Here is a 13,287-nt window from a genome sequence, read left to right as displayed (position 1 = left end):
TTTCTTTCTTTCTTTCTTTCTTTCTTTCTTTCTTTCTTTCTTTCTTTCTTTTTTGCATCAACATTCATTAGGGACATTAGTCTGTAGGATTTTTTTTTTCCTCAGATTTCATTCTTCCTGGTTTAGGTATCAGCACCAAATTTGTATCATAGAAGGAATTTGGTAGGACTTTTTCTTTGCCTCTTTTTCCAAATAGTTTATTTAGTATTGGAATTGATTGTTCTTTAAATGTTTGGTAAAATTTGTAAAAAAAAAAAAAAATAATAATAATAATTTTTTTTTTAGTTGGCAAATTTGGTAAAATTGTGAATCCATCTGGTCCTGGGCATTTTTTCTTAGGATTCTCATTTATGGCTTATCAATTTCTTTTTCTAAGATAAAGTTATTTAAATATTATATTTCTTCTGTTAATCTGAGCAATTTATATTTTTGTAAATAAATATTTATCTATTTCATTTAAATTGTTGGGTTTGTTGGCATATGATTGGGCAAAGTAGCTCCTGAGAATTGCTTTAATTTCATCTTCCTTGGTGGTGAATTCACTCTTTTCATTTTTTATAATGGTAGTTTGGTTTTCTTTCTTTTTTAAAATCAGTTTAATCTATGGTTTTGTGTTTTATTGATAATTTGCATAAAACCAACTTACAGTTTTATTTATCATTTTATTATTTATTTAGTAGTTCAGTATTTTTCTTTCAGTTTTGTTACATCTCTCCTTTGATTTTTAGGATTTCCATGTTGGTCTTTAATGAGGGCTTTTAATTTGTTCTTTTTCTAGTTTTTTTAATTGCACGCCCAGTTCACTGATATACTCTTTGCTATATTGCTATAAGTGTTTAGAGACAAATTTTCCCCTAAGTATTATTTTGACTGTGTCCCTCAAATTTTGGAATGTTGTCTCATTATCATTCTCTTTAGTGCAATTATTGTTTGTGTGATTTGTTCTTTGTAATAGCCCCTTATAGAATATAACTTTTATTGAATTATGGTCTAAAAGCCATGAATTTAATATTTCTGCTTTTCTGCACTTGGCTTCAAGGTTTTTAATTCCTTAATATGGGGTCAGTTTTTGTGTAGCTGCCATGTACAGCTAAGAAACAGTGATATGCATTTCTATTCCCATTCATTTTTTTTTTTTCAGAGAGCCATCATATCTCTAAAATTCTTCTGCTCTCCTTAACTTCTTATTTATTTTATGGTTAGATTCATATAATTCTTACAGGGGAAAGTTGAGATCCTCCTCTAGTATAATTTTATTTTTTTTTTCTGTTACTCACTTGACCTTTCCTTTAAGAATTTGGATGATATGCCATTTGGTACATATATGTTTAGTATTGATATTATTTCATTGTGTAGGATATCTTTCAGCAGGATGTAATTTCTCTGTTTATCTTATCTCTTTTAATTGTCTAATTTTGCTTTGTCTATGATCATGATTGCTACCCCTGCTTTTTTTTCTTTTTTACCTCAGCTTGTAAAGCTTAAGAGATTCTGCTCCAGCCCCTTATTTTTATTCTGTGTGTCTGTTTTAAGTGTGTTTTTTTGTTAATGACATATTGTTGGATTCTGGTTTTTTAAATCCATTCGCCTATCTGCTTTTGTTTTATGGGTGAGTTCACATTCACAATTATGATTGCTATGTATTTTCCCCCATCCATTTTTTTCCTATTTATCCATTTCTCTATCACTTTTTACCCTATCCCTCCTCAAGTCTGTTTTGCTTCTGATTACTGCCTCCCTTTATCCACCTTCCCTTCTATCAGCCCTCTTCCCCTCCACCCGTACCCAACTGAGTGTGTATGCTATTCCTTCATTCCGGAAGGCAGAGCTGAATAAGTCTAATTCATTTTAGATATTTTAATAAATCCTTGGGATAGCATGATTTTCCTCACCATCTTCTGGACACAATTCTGTCAGTACTCTTCTTAAAATGTGGGAACCCAACCTGAACACACTAGCCTGTTTTAGAACACATTAGGAGTATAACCTATGTTATGATTCTATCATGCTTCTATTAAATGTAGTCTACAGTCTCGTTAACTTCTGCAATTGTAATGTCACAACATGAACTCCTGGTAGGTGACTTACTGACCACATTCAGAAGAGCTAGGTGAACTCTAGCGATCTCCTCACTTATCTTGGGTTTTACATTTTTGTTCTTTAAACTGGGACAGAGAGACTAAAAGTGGTGAACAAAAATGAGCAAAATAAGAGTTGAGTACTTTCTTTCTTGACCTGTTAACATTCATCCTAACCAACAGTCTGATCCCTTCATTGATCAGTTTCTTTGTCACAAAGTTTCTTAAAGTTCTTCTCCTTGGCATTCTGCAAAAGCCTTCACAAATTCTGGACTTCTTCATTCCTCATCTGGTCACTTACTTTTGCTTTTTTCATCTATGTACGTCTTTTAAAAACCTTAGCAATATCTGTCTCTTTAGACCATTTCTACTTTTCTTGTTCATTGGAATCGTATGTGTTTATGTTAACAGATTTCATTCTTTAGGGCAGCCAAGCCCTTTTTACTTAGCTCTCATATTAGGCTATGGATCCAACCTATCCCTTCTTTTTCCTTGAAATCTGTTTCACAGTCAAGGATAAATAATTATCTATGCCCACAACTTCTTTTCTTACCTACTATTACTGTGGTAGAAAGTAGAATGTAAGTTTTTTAGGCCAGGGATTGGTTCAAGTCTCTGAAGAAGCCTTATACTTAATAAACGTTGGTTGAATTTCAAGTGAACTTTTAAGATTTGGGCAATAAAGGAGATAGAACTTCCTAAGTGTGAATGATACACTCAGATCTATGCTTTAGGAATATCAATTTAGCAGCTATAATAACAATGACAGCAATAGCTATCATTTGTTTCTGGAGAATGGATTAGAGAGAGGGGAAATTAGGGACAGCTAGAACAATTGAAAGGTTATTACAATAACTTTCAGGAAAGAGATAATGATGGTCTTAATCTGGATGGTGGCTAAGTGGAAATAGGTGATGGATTGGAGAGGTGTTATAGAAATAGAATCAATGGAACTTAGCAGCTGATTAGATATGAGGAGTGAAAAGAGATTTTAAGATTGTGAACCTGCAGTGGAATGAGGGGATAAGTTTGAGGGAAAAGGTCACGAGTTCTGTTTTGAACATGCTGAGCTTGAGGTGTCTCAGGGATATTCAGAGATAGCTGCTAGTTGGAGATGCAAGACATCAAGAAGGAAACTACAGCTTGAGTTGGTGAGACTTGAATACATCAAAATGAGAGTTGAAAGCATTTTTGCTGACAAAGAGCATAAGAGAGGAGAGAGAGAGAGAGAGAGAGAGAGAGAGAGAGAGAGAGAGAGAGAGAAAAGAAGAAAGCCCCAGGGCAGAGCCATGAGGTATGTAAGGACTGGATAATGATTTAGCAAAGAAGATAGAGAATAGAACAGCCAAACGTGTAGGAAGAGAGGCAAGAGAGAGCAAAAAGACCCAAGAAGGAAGGGATAATCAACGATATTTAATGCTCCATTGAAGTCAGGCGTCAGATTTGACAATTAAGAGATCTTTAGGAAGTTTGGAGTGATGAGGTTCCCACCTTCTACAAGAAACTTTCTGATCCCCTTTAATGCTAGTGCCTTCCTCTTGATAAAAACTTCCAATTTATCTAGTATATATCTTGCCCCTGTTGGACTGTGGGCTCTTTGAGAACAGGCTGGTTTTTTTGTCTGTCTTTTTATCTGTAATACTTAATACATTGCCTAGTGCATAGTGGGCTCTTCATAATTGCTTACTGCCTGAGATAAATACAGATTGCAAAGGACAGAGTAGTGAGTGGGAGAGAGTGTAAATGCAGGCAACTTCTCCTAGTTTGGCTGTGAAATGAGTGGGAGAAGGGGCATGTAGTTTAAGGGGATTATAGAATCAAATTCAAGTTTTTTTAAGTATAGGAGAGATTTTGGTATATTTGTAAACAGTAGGAATCAGAGATTGAAAATTGGAGAGAGAAGGGGGTGATCTGCCAAGGAACTTTAAAAAGTGATTAAGGACACACAGATAGAAAGTCTGGTATTTAAAGAAAAGCCACTTCCTCCTTGGGGTCTGAAGCATAGGAGGAGAGTTGGAGAAAATGTAGAGGTGATGTGAAGTAGAGTTGGGCATAAAGCAAAACTCAGGATGGATGGTGTCCGTTTTCTCATTGAAATCCTTGGTGGGGTTGTCTGCTAAGAGGGAGAGGAAAAGAGCAGAAGAGGTGACTTGACAAGAGAAAGACTTAAAACAGAAGCTGAGAGGAGTGATTAAATTAATCAGAACAGTATGCAATGCACATTAAGATTTTTTAAAGAACTTTTTTTGTTTTTTTAAGGTCTCAGGTTCTGCACTTTGATACTGTAGAGAAATGTTCTAGATAATTTTTTTTTTAAATCATGAAACTTTAACGGTTTCATTTCTAGGGTGAGTTTTTTTGGTGGGGGGGGCAGGGAATACCCGTTTGGAATATTAAGCTATAATATCTTTTTCTTCTCATCAATTAGGGATCCATCTGTCTCTAAGTCTGTAGAACGGATTTTTAAAATCTGGGAAGAGAGAAACGTATACCCTGAAGAAACGATTGTAGTACTAAAAGAAGCTTTGAGTAAGTATCTAGTTTTTCTTAAATTTTTGAATCTCAGTTTCTTTACCTTTTTTCTTTACTTTTTAAGGGGTGAGGTAGAACACCCCCAGATATGGACTTCCTACAAAGAATACTTTTTTGGTTGCTTAAATAAGTTAACCTAGGGGTCTCTAGGAAAAATACAACTAAAGTGGAATACATCAAGTAATAATAAGCTGAAAAAATATATGATATACATACATCTGAAAATGACAGATGTGTCCTCTGCTTTTGGTAGAATAATGCCAGTTAGAGCATTTTTAGGACTACTGAAAATAAAGAGTTTTTGCTGCTCAGTGCTTGTATTATTCATCTAAATCTGTTCTTCCTCTGTCATCTCTTGTTGAATTTGAGAACAAGGGTCCCAGTTCTCATTGTTAGCAAATACACTTTGTCATTCTTCACATACCTTTGGTTTGTTTAGATACTAAAGTAAGTAACGAGTACTTACATTAAAGCTGTCTTGACATGAAGCAGAAAAATCTCTATTTACTTTCTTCCTGTGGATTAGCTGATTTTGAATAACTTATTAAAACTGAAGGAGGCAGTAAATTCTGACACTGACCAGCAATTCACAAAAGTTTTTTTTTATAAAAATAGAAATATTTTCTAAGAAGCTGTTGAATTTTCTAATTGCATTTCATTAAGGGGGAAATTTTTACATTTTCCTCCATTCTTCTTGGTCATTAATTTCATTGACTAGAAAAATTTTATTTGGCAGTTTCTTAGATTTGGGTGGGTATTTTTTGAGAGAGAAAGAGAGAAAGAGGACAAAAAAGAAAGAAACCACACACAATCGTGGATTTCCTTTTATCATGCTGCAACTTTGGCAAAACTGAAGTGGAGAGTCAGAGCAGCTTCCCGTAATGCCAGGCTGCAGCAACTGAAATGTTTTCCAGGTACCACTTTCAAAACTCAGAAGCAGCTGAAAGAAAATCTGAACAAACAACCGAATAAGCTGTGGAAGAAATCACAAAGTAAGGAAACAAAAGTGACCTATCTCAACTAATGTAAAATTACCTCCTTTTTTGTGGAGCAGAAGAAAATGTAAACCATTTGGCAACGCACCTGGCATAAACCATGGGCAAGCCTGTTGTCCAGGCCTGGGAAGCTCCCACTGGCATACTCTTAGAAGTCACCAAGGAGTTGCTGCTAGAAAATCACTTTTAAGCAATGAAAACACATCAAAAGGGTTTAAATATGCCAAGATTCAAGAGTAGTTGGGGGATGCTTTAAAAGGAAAAGAAGAAAATAATCTCGTTATGGTAGTTCTCAGGCTTATTTTCAGGTTCAAAGATATATGAAGTTAGAGGCATTAAACAACAGAGCTGATGAAGAGAGTAGGCATAAGAAGCATTTCTGTGGGGAGCCACGAAACCTGTCACATTTGGGACACCCTCTACCAGAGTAGACATGGGCCTCCCTCCTGGCCAGAAGCCTGTTCTCTAACTGGAGCTCTTCTTATGTTTACCGTACTATATGAAAGCTTCCCAACAAGAGAGCAGGGGAATGGATTATGCTGCATGGAATAGCCAGTCTTGGCCAGAACTGAGAAATATTGAGATAGACTTGAAAGTATGGAGGGAATCAAGGTAATAGATGGTAGAAATCAATAGCTAAAACAAGATAACTTGAGATGGTTTTGCTCCAGCAGCCATATAATATTCATTGTGCATTAGGGAGACCACTGGCATTGTTTTGTCCATAATTTGCTTATTTAGTAACAGTGAGCCAACATTTCAGCAAAATGTCAACTATAGATATCTTTAGAACTTCCTCTGCCTACTTCCGATATTAAATTAATAAAGGTTTTGTGGGCTAAAGATTTAGGGATAAAAAAAGGGACACCTATTCGTGATTCTTCAGCCACTATTCACAATCCACAATTAATTGACTTGAGAGACAGATTCTTTGTTAGCGTGGTATTAAATGCTATTGTTACACAGCAGAATAGAACAGCTATGTCTTGCCACTTAATATTTGAGAATTTGTAGGGTTTCCAGGGACTATTTGGAGGTAAGTGGACTTAGGCCAACTGAACAATAGAGTGTTTTTCTCTTTTGGTACATTAAAAGTGCCAAAATTTCTGCTCTGAAAAGTATTTCCCTCATTGCCAAAGTTATTAAGGGGCTTTGTAAACCAAAGGATTTTATATTTTATACTGGAGCTAATAGGGAACCAGACACTGAGGTTTTGAATTAGGGGGAGTAGGTTGATATGGTCAGATGTATCTTTAAAATAATGAAACAACACAAATTATATGTAAATGCATGTTTGACATATTCAAAGAATAAACTTTTAGACTGTGTGTCTTGTGGAACTTAGAGAAGAGGGTTTTTTCTGAATTTCAGATGCAATTCTTTATATTTCCTTGACTTCTAAATTCCTTTGTTTGCTTGATTCCAACAGCCTCCACCAACCCTAAAGCTGCTCTCAAGTCTAAGATAGTCGCCGAATTTCGAGTAAGTTACAAAATAGTGAAACTTGCCAAAGCAGCATATTGTATACTAGTCACTTTTAACAAACATTTTCTGTGCTTATATTTTATTTATATTTTCATAGATAGATATAGAAACATGGCTATCTTTATATCTATCTTTTGAGAGACGGGGGGAGGTAGATCAGTAGGATTAGGTCCTCAAGTGCAGCCCTTTGACTGAGGCCATTTTACAGAACAAATCCTTTTATTAAGGGGATTTGTTCTGTGAAGTTTGGTCTCGGTCAGAAGGCCATACCCAAGGACCTGGAAGGCTATATGTGGCCTCAAGGCTGCAGATTCCCTACCCCTAGACTAGGCAGTTTGATTTTTATTATTGTATCATTTTATTTAAGTGAGAACCTGCTTTCAGGATACATATTCAAGGTACCAAGAGAAGGACATGTTAAATTTCTGATAACTAAAGGAGTAAGGCTGCATGGGAAAGTAAGCCATGAGCAGGCTTAAAAGTCAGTAAGACCTGAGTTCAATTCCTGCTCTCGTAGATCCTCTGTATGATCTCATGGCAAGTCACTTAATCTCCAGGTGCCCCAGGCAACTCTCCTTCTGTAAATTGTAGGGAGGTGCCATTCTGCATTGGAGGAAAAAGTTTCCTTACTGGGAATTCTCTACAGAGATGAAATCATAGGTCTGATCTAACTCTTTCCCTTCAACTATTAACACCTCCCTCCACCCCCAGAAAAAAATTCCTAAGGAGTTCCCTTCCTTTATGAAAATCTGTTAAAGTAGAATTTGCATGTCTGGGCATTAAGGTATGGAATGTTGTTATGAACAGCATTTTGCTTACTAAGAATCCAAAACAGAGTTCCATGTCCTCCTGTCTTTAACCCTATACCCACTGATTAATATTCTAAAAAAGGAAAATACTCTTTTGAGAATTATTGTTTTGATCTAATAATCTGCATAGAAGTCCCTGAATTTTCGATAAGTAACCTTACATTGGAGCTGTTTTCTTCAAAGTTTTGTTAAATTTTGATCATATTAGATTGAAAATAAATATGGTACAAAATAATCAGACAAGTGTGCGCTTGTATAGTGTGTATAATATGTTAAATCCTGTGGTGGTTATGTTCAGTCCCAGGCTCTCATTGATGAACTACTGCTGTACAAGCGTTCTGAGGACCAGATTGAACTAAAGGAGAAGCAGCTCGCCACTATGCGAGTAGATGTGTGCAGTACAGAGACCCTCAAGTGCTTAAAAGGTAAAATTGCTTTTTTAAAAAATCTTTTATATTGTGCATTGACTAAACTCTGTGTGTACAGACATATGGAGTGAGAGGGGTACAAGGTTATTAAGGGCTGTGTAAGCCAAAGAATTTTATATTTTATACTGAAGCTAATAGGGGACCAGCCACTGAAGTTTTGAATTGGGGCGGGGGGGGCGGGTAGGTTGATATGGTCAGATTTATGTTTTAAGAAGGTTAATTTGATAGCTGAAGTGTGCGGATGGACTGGGGAAAAGAAATAAGGATACCAGTCAGCAGGCTATTAAAATAATCAGGACATGGTGTGTTGGCCTGCACCAGGGTACTGTGAGTGTCGGAAGAGAATGGAGTCTATATAAGAGATATTACAAAGGTAAAATTTCTAGGACTTGGCCAGTAATAGGATATGTAGAATGAGAATGTGAGAAGTCAGAGGAGATGAGTCCTAGATGTGAACCTGAATAACAGGGAGGATGGTGGCACCCTCAGCAGGAAGAGGGGAGAGTTTTGAGGGGAAAGATAACAAGTTCATGTTGACTATTGGACATCCAGTTTGAGATTTTTAAAAGGAAATTGGAGATTTGAGACTGGAGGGAGAGAAGTTGGAGCTGGATAAGTAGATCTTCGAGTCATCTGCTAATAGTTTAGTCCATGGGAGCTGAAAAGATCACAAAGGGAAATCATATAGAGAGAGAAGAGGGCCTAGAACCAGCTGTGTGGGACCCCCACCCTTCCCACTCTCGGCAGGTGTGATGTGGGGGATAATCCACCCAAAGAGACAGAGAAGTAGCCACACAGGAAGGAGGAGAAGCTGCAGAATGTGCTGTCATGAAGACCAAGAGAGTGATATCAGTGTAAGAGGCCACAGAGAGCTTAAGAAAGATGAACAATGAGCAAAGGATTTGGCAATTAAAATATCATCGATAACTTTGGAGAGAGCCGTTTCAGTTGAATGATGAGGTCAGAAGGCAGACTGCAGGGAGTTTAGAATAGAGTGACAGGAAAGGAAGTGGATACATCTATCACAGGTGGCCTTCTCAAGGAGTTTAGCCACCAAAGGGAAGAGAAATATGGGACAGTAGCTAGCAGGGATGGATGAATCAAGTGAGGGTTTTTTGAGGATGGAATAAATAGACATGGACATGTTTATAGGTAATAGGGGAATAACCAACAGAAAAGTATTATCAGTGTATACATCATTCTTTCTTTGGTAGGTTTTTTTGTTATTGTTTTTCTAAATATTTCATATAGATTTTTCCATATTTGTGCATAGAATTCATATACATTAGTCTAAGTGGCAGAATCTAAATATGTTTGTACAGTAGGTTTGTGCTTTTTGTTTTCCTTCCTAGAATATATCTCTGGTGGGAATTTTGGGTCAAGGTGATCATGATTGGTTTTATAACCCTAAACATTACCAATGTGCTCCACCAAACTATTTTGACAATGCATATCACATGGTGAAAGTATCTTGTTTCTCCATAGCTTTTCCACTGTTGGGTTTTTATCATTTTTATTTATTTTTACTTAAAATTTCCTTGTTTTAAGTGGAGTGATTCATTTAACAGAGGTAACATTTTTAAGGAGCTAGGCAAGCTCATTTCCTCCTGTGATCCTAGAAAACAGATTGTTCTTGGTACTGATTTCCTAAGTTGTGACTTAATAAATATAAATGGCAAATAAACCCATTCCTCTACTATAGGGTTTTTTTTTGTTTGTTTCTTTGGTTTTGTTTGGTTGGTTTTTTTGCCTTTTGGAGGGCAATTGGGGTTAAGTAACTTGCCCAAGGTTACATGGCTAGTTTTTTTGTGTGGGTGTTAAGTGTCTAAGGTCTGAATCGAACTCGGGTCCTCCTGACTCTGGGGCCAGTGCTTTTTGTGCCACCTAGCTGCCCCCTACTATAGTGTTTTTGTTTGTTTGGTTTTTTTAAAGCAATTGGGGTTAAGTAACTTGCTCAAGGTTACACGGCCAGTTATTATTTCTGGGTGTGGTGCTGAGTATCTGAGCCCGGATTTGATCCAGGTCATCCCAACACTGGAGCCGGTGCTCTTACTCGCTGAGCCACCTGGCCACCCCTAAGCAATTGGGGTTAAGTAACTTGCTCAAGGTTACACGGCCAGGTGTTTCTGGGTGGGTGCTAAGTGTCTGAGCCCGGGATTCGATCTCCAGGTCTTCTCAACAACTAGAGCCGGTGCTCTTAGTCGCTGTGCTACCTGGCCGCCCCTATAGTGTTTCTTAAACTGATTTGGTTTTGTCTGTTAGACTTTGTTAGGGCATGTGCTTATGTGGACAGTGTGAAGGTAGACAAGAGAACTGGAAAAGGTTCCAGTTCTCGGGTTTTAAATCTAGGCACAGCTATTTCCTATCCCCTTTGACCTTGGAATAAGTCACTTAGTCTCTGGACCTCATTTTCCACTTCTATAAAATGAGTGCAGTTAGATCAGCTTTACCTTTTACCAGCTTCTAGCTCTAAATAGAGATTGACTCCTGTGAGGATCTAATAATACATCATAGTGATGCCCACATCAGCCAGTTATTATCTCCCCGTTCCATGACTGCAAGATGTACCTTTCCCAAATGTATGTCATTGATCACAGAAAAGTAATGGACAAGAGATTATGTAAATCTACATACTGAATAAATAATTAAAGGTATTTGGCTTACCTGGATTAGGTTAGTAGAGTGTTGTTGGGGGTGGGGGGTTGGCTTTCTTTTTCAAATATGAAGGATATAATGTTTTTAGTGTGATGCAGAGAGGTCATTTTCTCTTACTTAGCCCTTTTGGGCCTTGGTTTCCTCACCTTTAAAGAGAACAATGTTTGTCCTGCATACTTCACAGGATTGCTGAGAAGGCTGTACCTAGGTTACATCATTGCTATCTATGTTTCATTTTTGGTTCTGGTTCTGAGATGAAACAGTACACACAACAATCCCAGAAAATGGGTCTTTCATTGAACTAACCATCCTTAGGGCTCGTACTTTTCTATATTTAGATGCATGAAAAGTACCTCAATTGCCACCTTGTCTAATCTGTATGCAAAAGGAACTCCTCTCTACTACTTGTCAATCATTAAAGTTCTTTCTGACTTAACATGTTACTCTTCTTCCACTAGGGGATAAAGAGGCATTGATCTAACTACCCAGCATTAAATAAACATTTATTAGAGTCATACTGTTGTATCAGGCATTATCTGATTGTTTTTGATGCTGGATTCCATTTTATTGTGACAGAATTGAGTTTCATCTTTGAAAATCATCTACTTATATCTCAGGTGAATTGGCCATCATAGGAAAACTGTGACAAGAGTATAAAAAATTGAATTGACATTTGTTTTGTTAGGTCACATTGCCATTGAATTCAGTAAGGAAAGAAGCAGTTGCCACATTTCAGTTAAAATTACAGCTATTTCCTAGGAGCCACTAGTCTCCCTTTCACCAGCAAGGTCATTTGAATCAAATTTGGCAGTTTTAAGGAATTAGGGAAGTTCTTTGAGGCATTAGCTTATAAGACCACACAGTAGATCATACTCTGGGGCAACAAAAGTGGGTCCTTAGATTTTTGAGAGAGAACTTACTCAACATTGTTTTCATTTATTCAACAAAGGTGTTTTTTTTTTAAGTACCTACACCATGCAGTGCATTGTAGTGAGTACAGAGAAAGCTACAAATATCAATAAGATATAGTTTTTGCCCTTCGGGAGTTTACAATTTATCCTAGGTTTAGCTTTCAAATTTCTGATCTGAATGCCTCTATCATTTAAGATAAAACCGGTGGGAAAAAGTTTTCCAAAGAATTTGAAGAGGCAAGCTCCAAGCTGGAAGAATTTGTGAATGGCTTAGACAAGCAGGTGAAGAATGGTCCCTCACTGACAGAGGCACTGGAGAATGCTGGAATTTTCTATGAAGCTCAGTACAAGGAGGTCAAGGTGGTGGCCAATGTAAGTGATTATACTTCTCAATGGTGATAACCTTCGTGGGTAATGGGGTGTTTGTCTTGTGGGAAGAGCACTGGTGACCTGTGACTAGGTACTGTGCCCATTAACCATTATCACAGGAAACTATCTGGGGTTCTTTCTAGAGATTGTCCCACACTGTTGAGAATTTACTTCCTGAGAAAAATTGGAGACCTCTTGGCAGAAAGAAAGTATACCCATACTCAGTATTAATAGTACACAGTGCTATGTAACATAGAAATGCTTGGTTAATTTGAACTGAATCAAAATAATAACTGTTAGTCTTTCCTTAGAAAAATGAATGGTTCTCTCCCTCTCCATCAGGCATATAAAACCTTTGCTAACAGAGTGAACAATTTAAAGAAGAAACTGGATCAGCTTAAGTCCACCCTGCCTGATCCTGAAGAATCTCCAGTCCCTTCACCAAGCATGGATGCTCCCTCACCGACTGGTTCTGAGTCCCCTTTCCAGGGAATGGGAGGAGAGGAGTCCCAGTCACCAGCTGTGGAGAGTGAAAAATCAGCCACACCTGAGCCTGCCACGGATAACCGTGATGTGGAAGACATGGAACTCTCAGATGTGGAGGATGACACATCAAAAATCATTGGTATGTCCATATGGGATAAGCAAACAGCTGCATATCATTTTGCTTTTAGTATTCCAAAAGGAGAAATACTGGTTCTTCTTTACTACCATATTTGGACTTAGAAAAAGGGAAAATAGTTTGGTGTTCCATGGTAGATTACCCAAAGTACAGACTCTATAAGTCCTTTACAATTTGGAAAGGAAGGGTGCTAACTAGAGCTGTCTTCCTGATTCTCTCTTAAGAACTAACAGACTGTTTCCTGTATGCTCTTTCTGAACTGGCCTGAGCTGCTAGGATGACAGACACTACAGGGCCATTTTCATGTTGTACTAGTTCCAGATACTTATTCTTGCTGTTAGGAGGGGGTCATATTTTATTATATTATATTATATTATATTATATTATATTATATTATATTATA

At 37.3% G+C, this 13,287-nt stretch overlaps 1 protein-coding gene across 7 annotated transcripts in view; it reads left to right on the top strand.

Moving 5' to 3' along the window:
* Nucleotides 1–13,287, top strand: part of RPRD2 (regulation of nuclear pre-mRNA domain containing 2) — a 112,885-nt gene that overhangs the window by 81,727 nt on the left and 17,871 nt on the right. For 5 of the 7 annotated variants that reach the window (XM_069090089.1, XM_069090090.1, XM_069090086.1 and 2 more), the window contains exons 3-8: nucleotides 4,507–4,607; nucleotides 5,525–5,602; nucleotides 7,035–7,087; nucleotides 8,198–8,324; nucleotides 12,090–12,265; nucleotides 12,605–12,887. In XM_069090089.1, the coding sequence (XP_068946190.1) occupies nucleotides 4,507–4,607; nucleotides 5,525–5,602; nucleotides 7,035–7,087; nucleotides 8,198–8,324; nucleotides 12,090–12,265; nucleotides 12,605–12,887 (818 nt within the window). The remainder of the gene's footprint in view (nucleotides 1–4,506; nucleotides 4,608–5,524; nucleotides 5,603–7,034; nucleotides 7,088–8,197; nucleotides 8,325–12,089; nucleotides 12,266–12,604; nucleotides 12,888–13,287) is intronic. The other 2 variants (XM_069090088.1, XM_069090092.1) reach the window with 1 other exon arrangement.

The sequence above is a fragment of the Petaurus breviceps genome, unplaced genomic scaffold, assembly GCF_028583685.1.
Source record: "Petaurus breviceps papuanus isolate PSGF00001 unplaced genomic scaffold, PetGlider_PUasm1.0 186, whole genome shotgun sequence".
In the NCBI taxonomy this organism is placed as follows: Eukaryota; Metazoa; Chordata; class Mammalia; order Diprotodontia; family Petauridae; genus Petaurus; species Petaurus breviceps.
The sequence above is the reverse complement of the archived record's forward strand: the minus strand, read 5'-3'. Positions and strand labels throughout refer to the sequence as shown.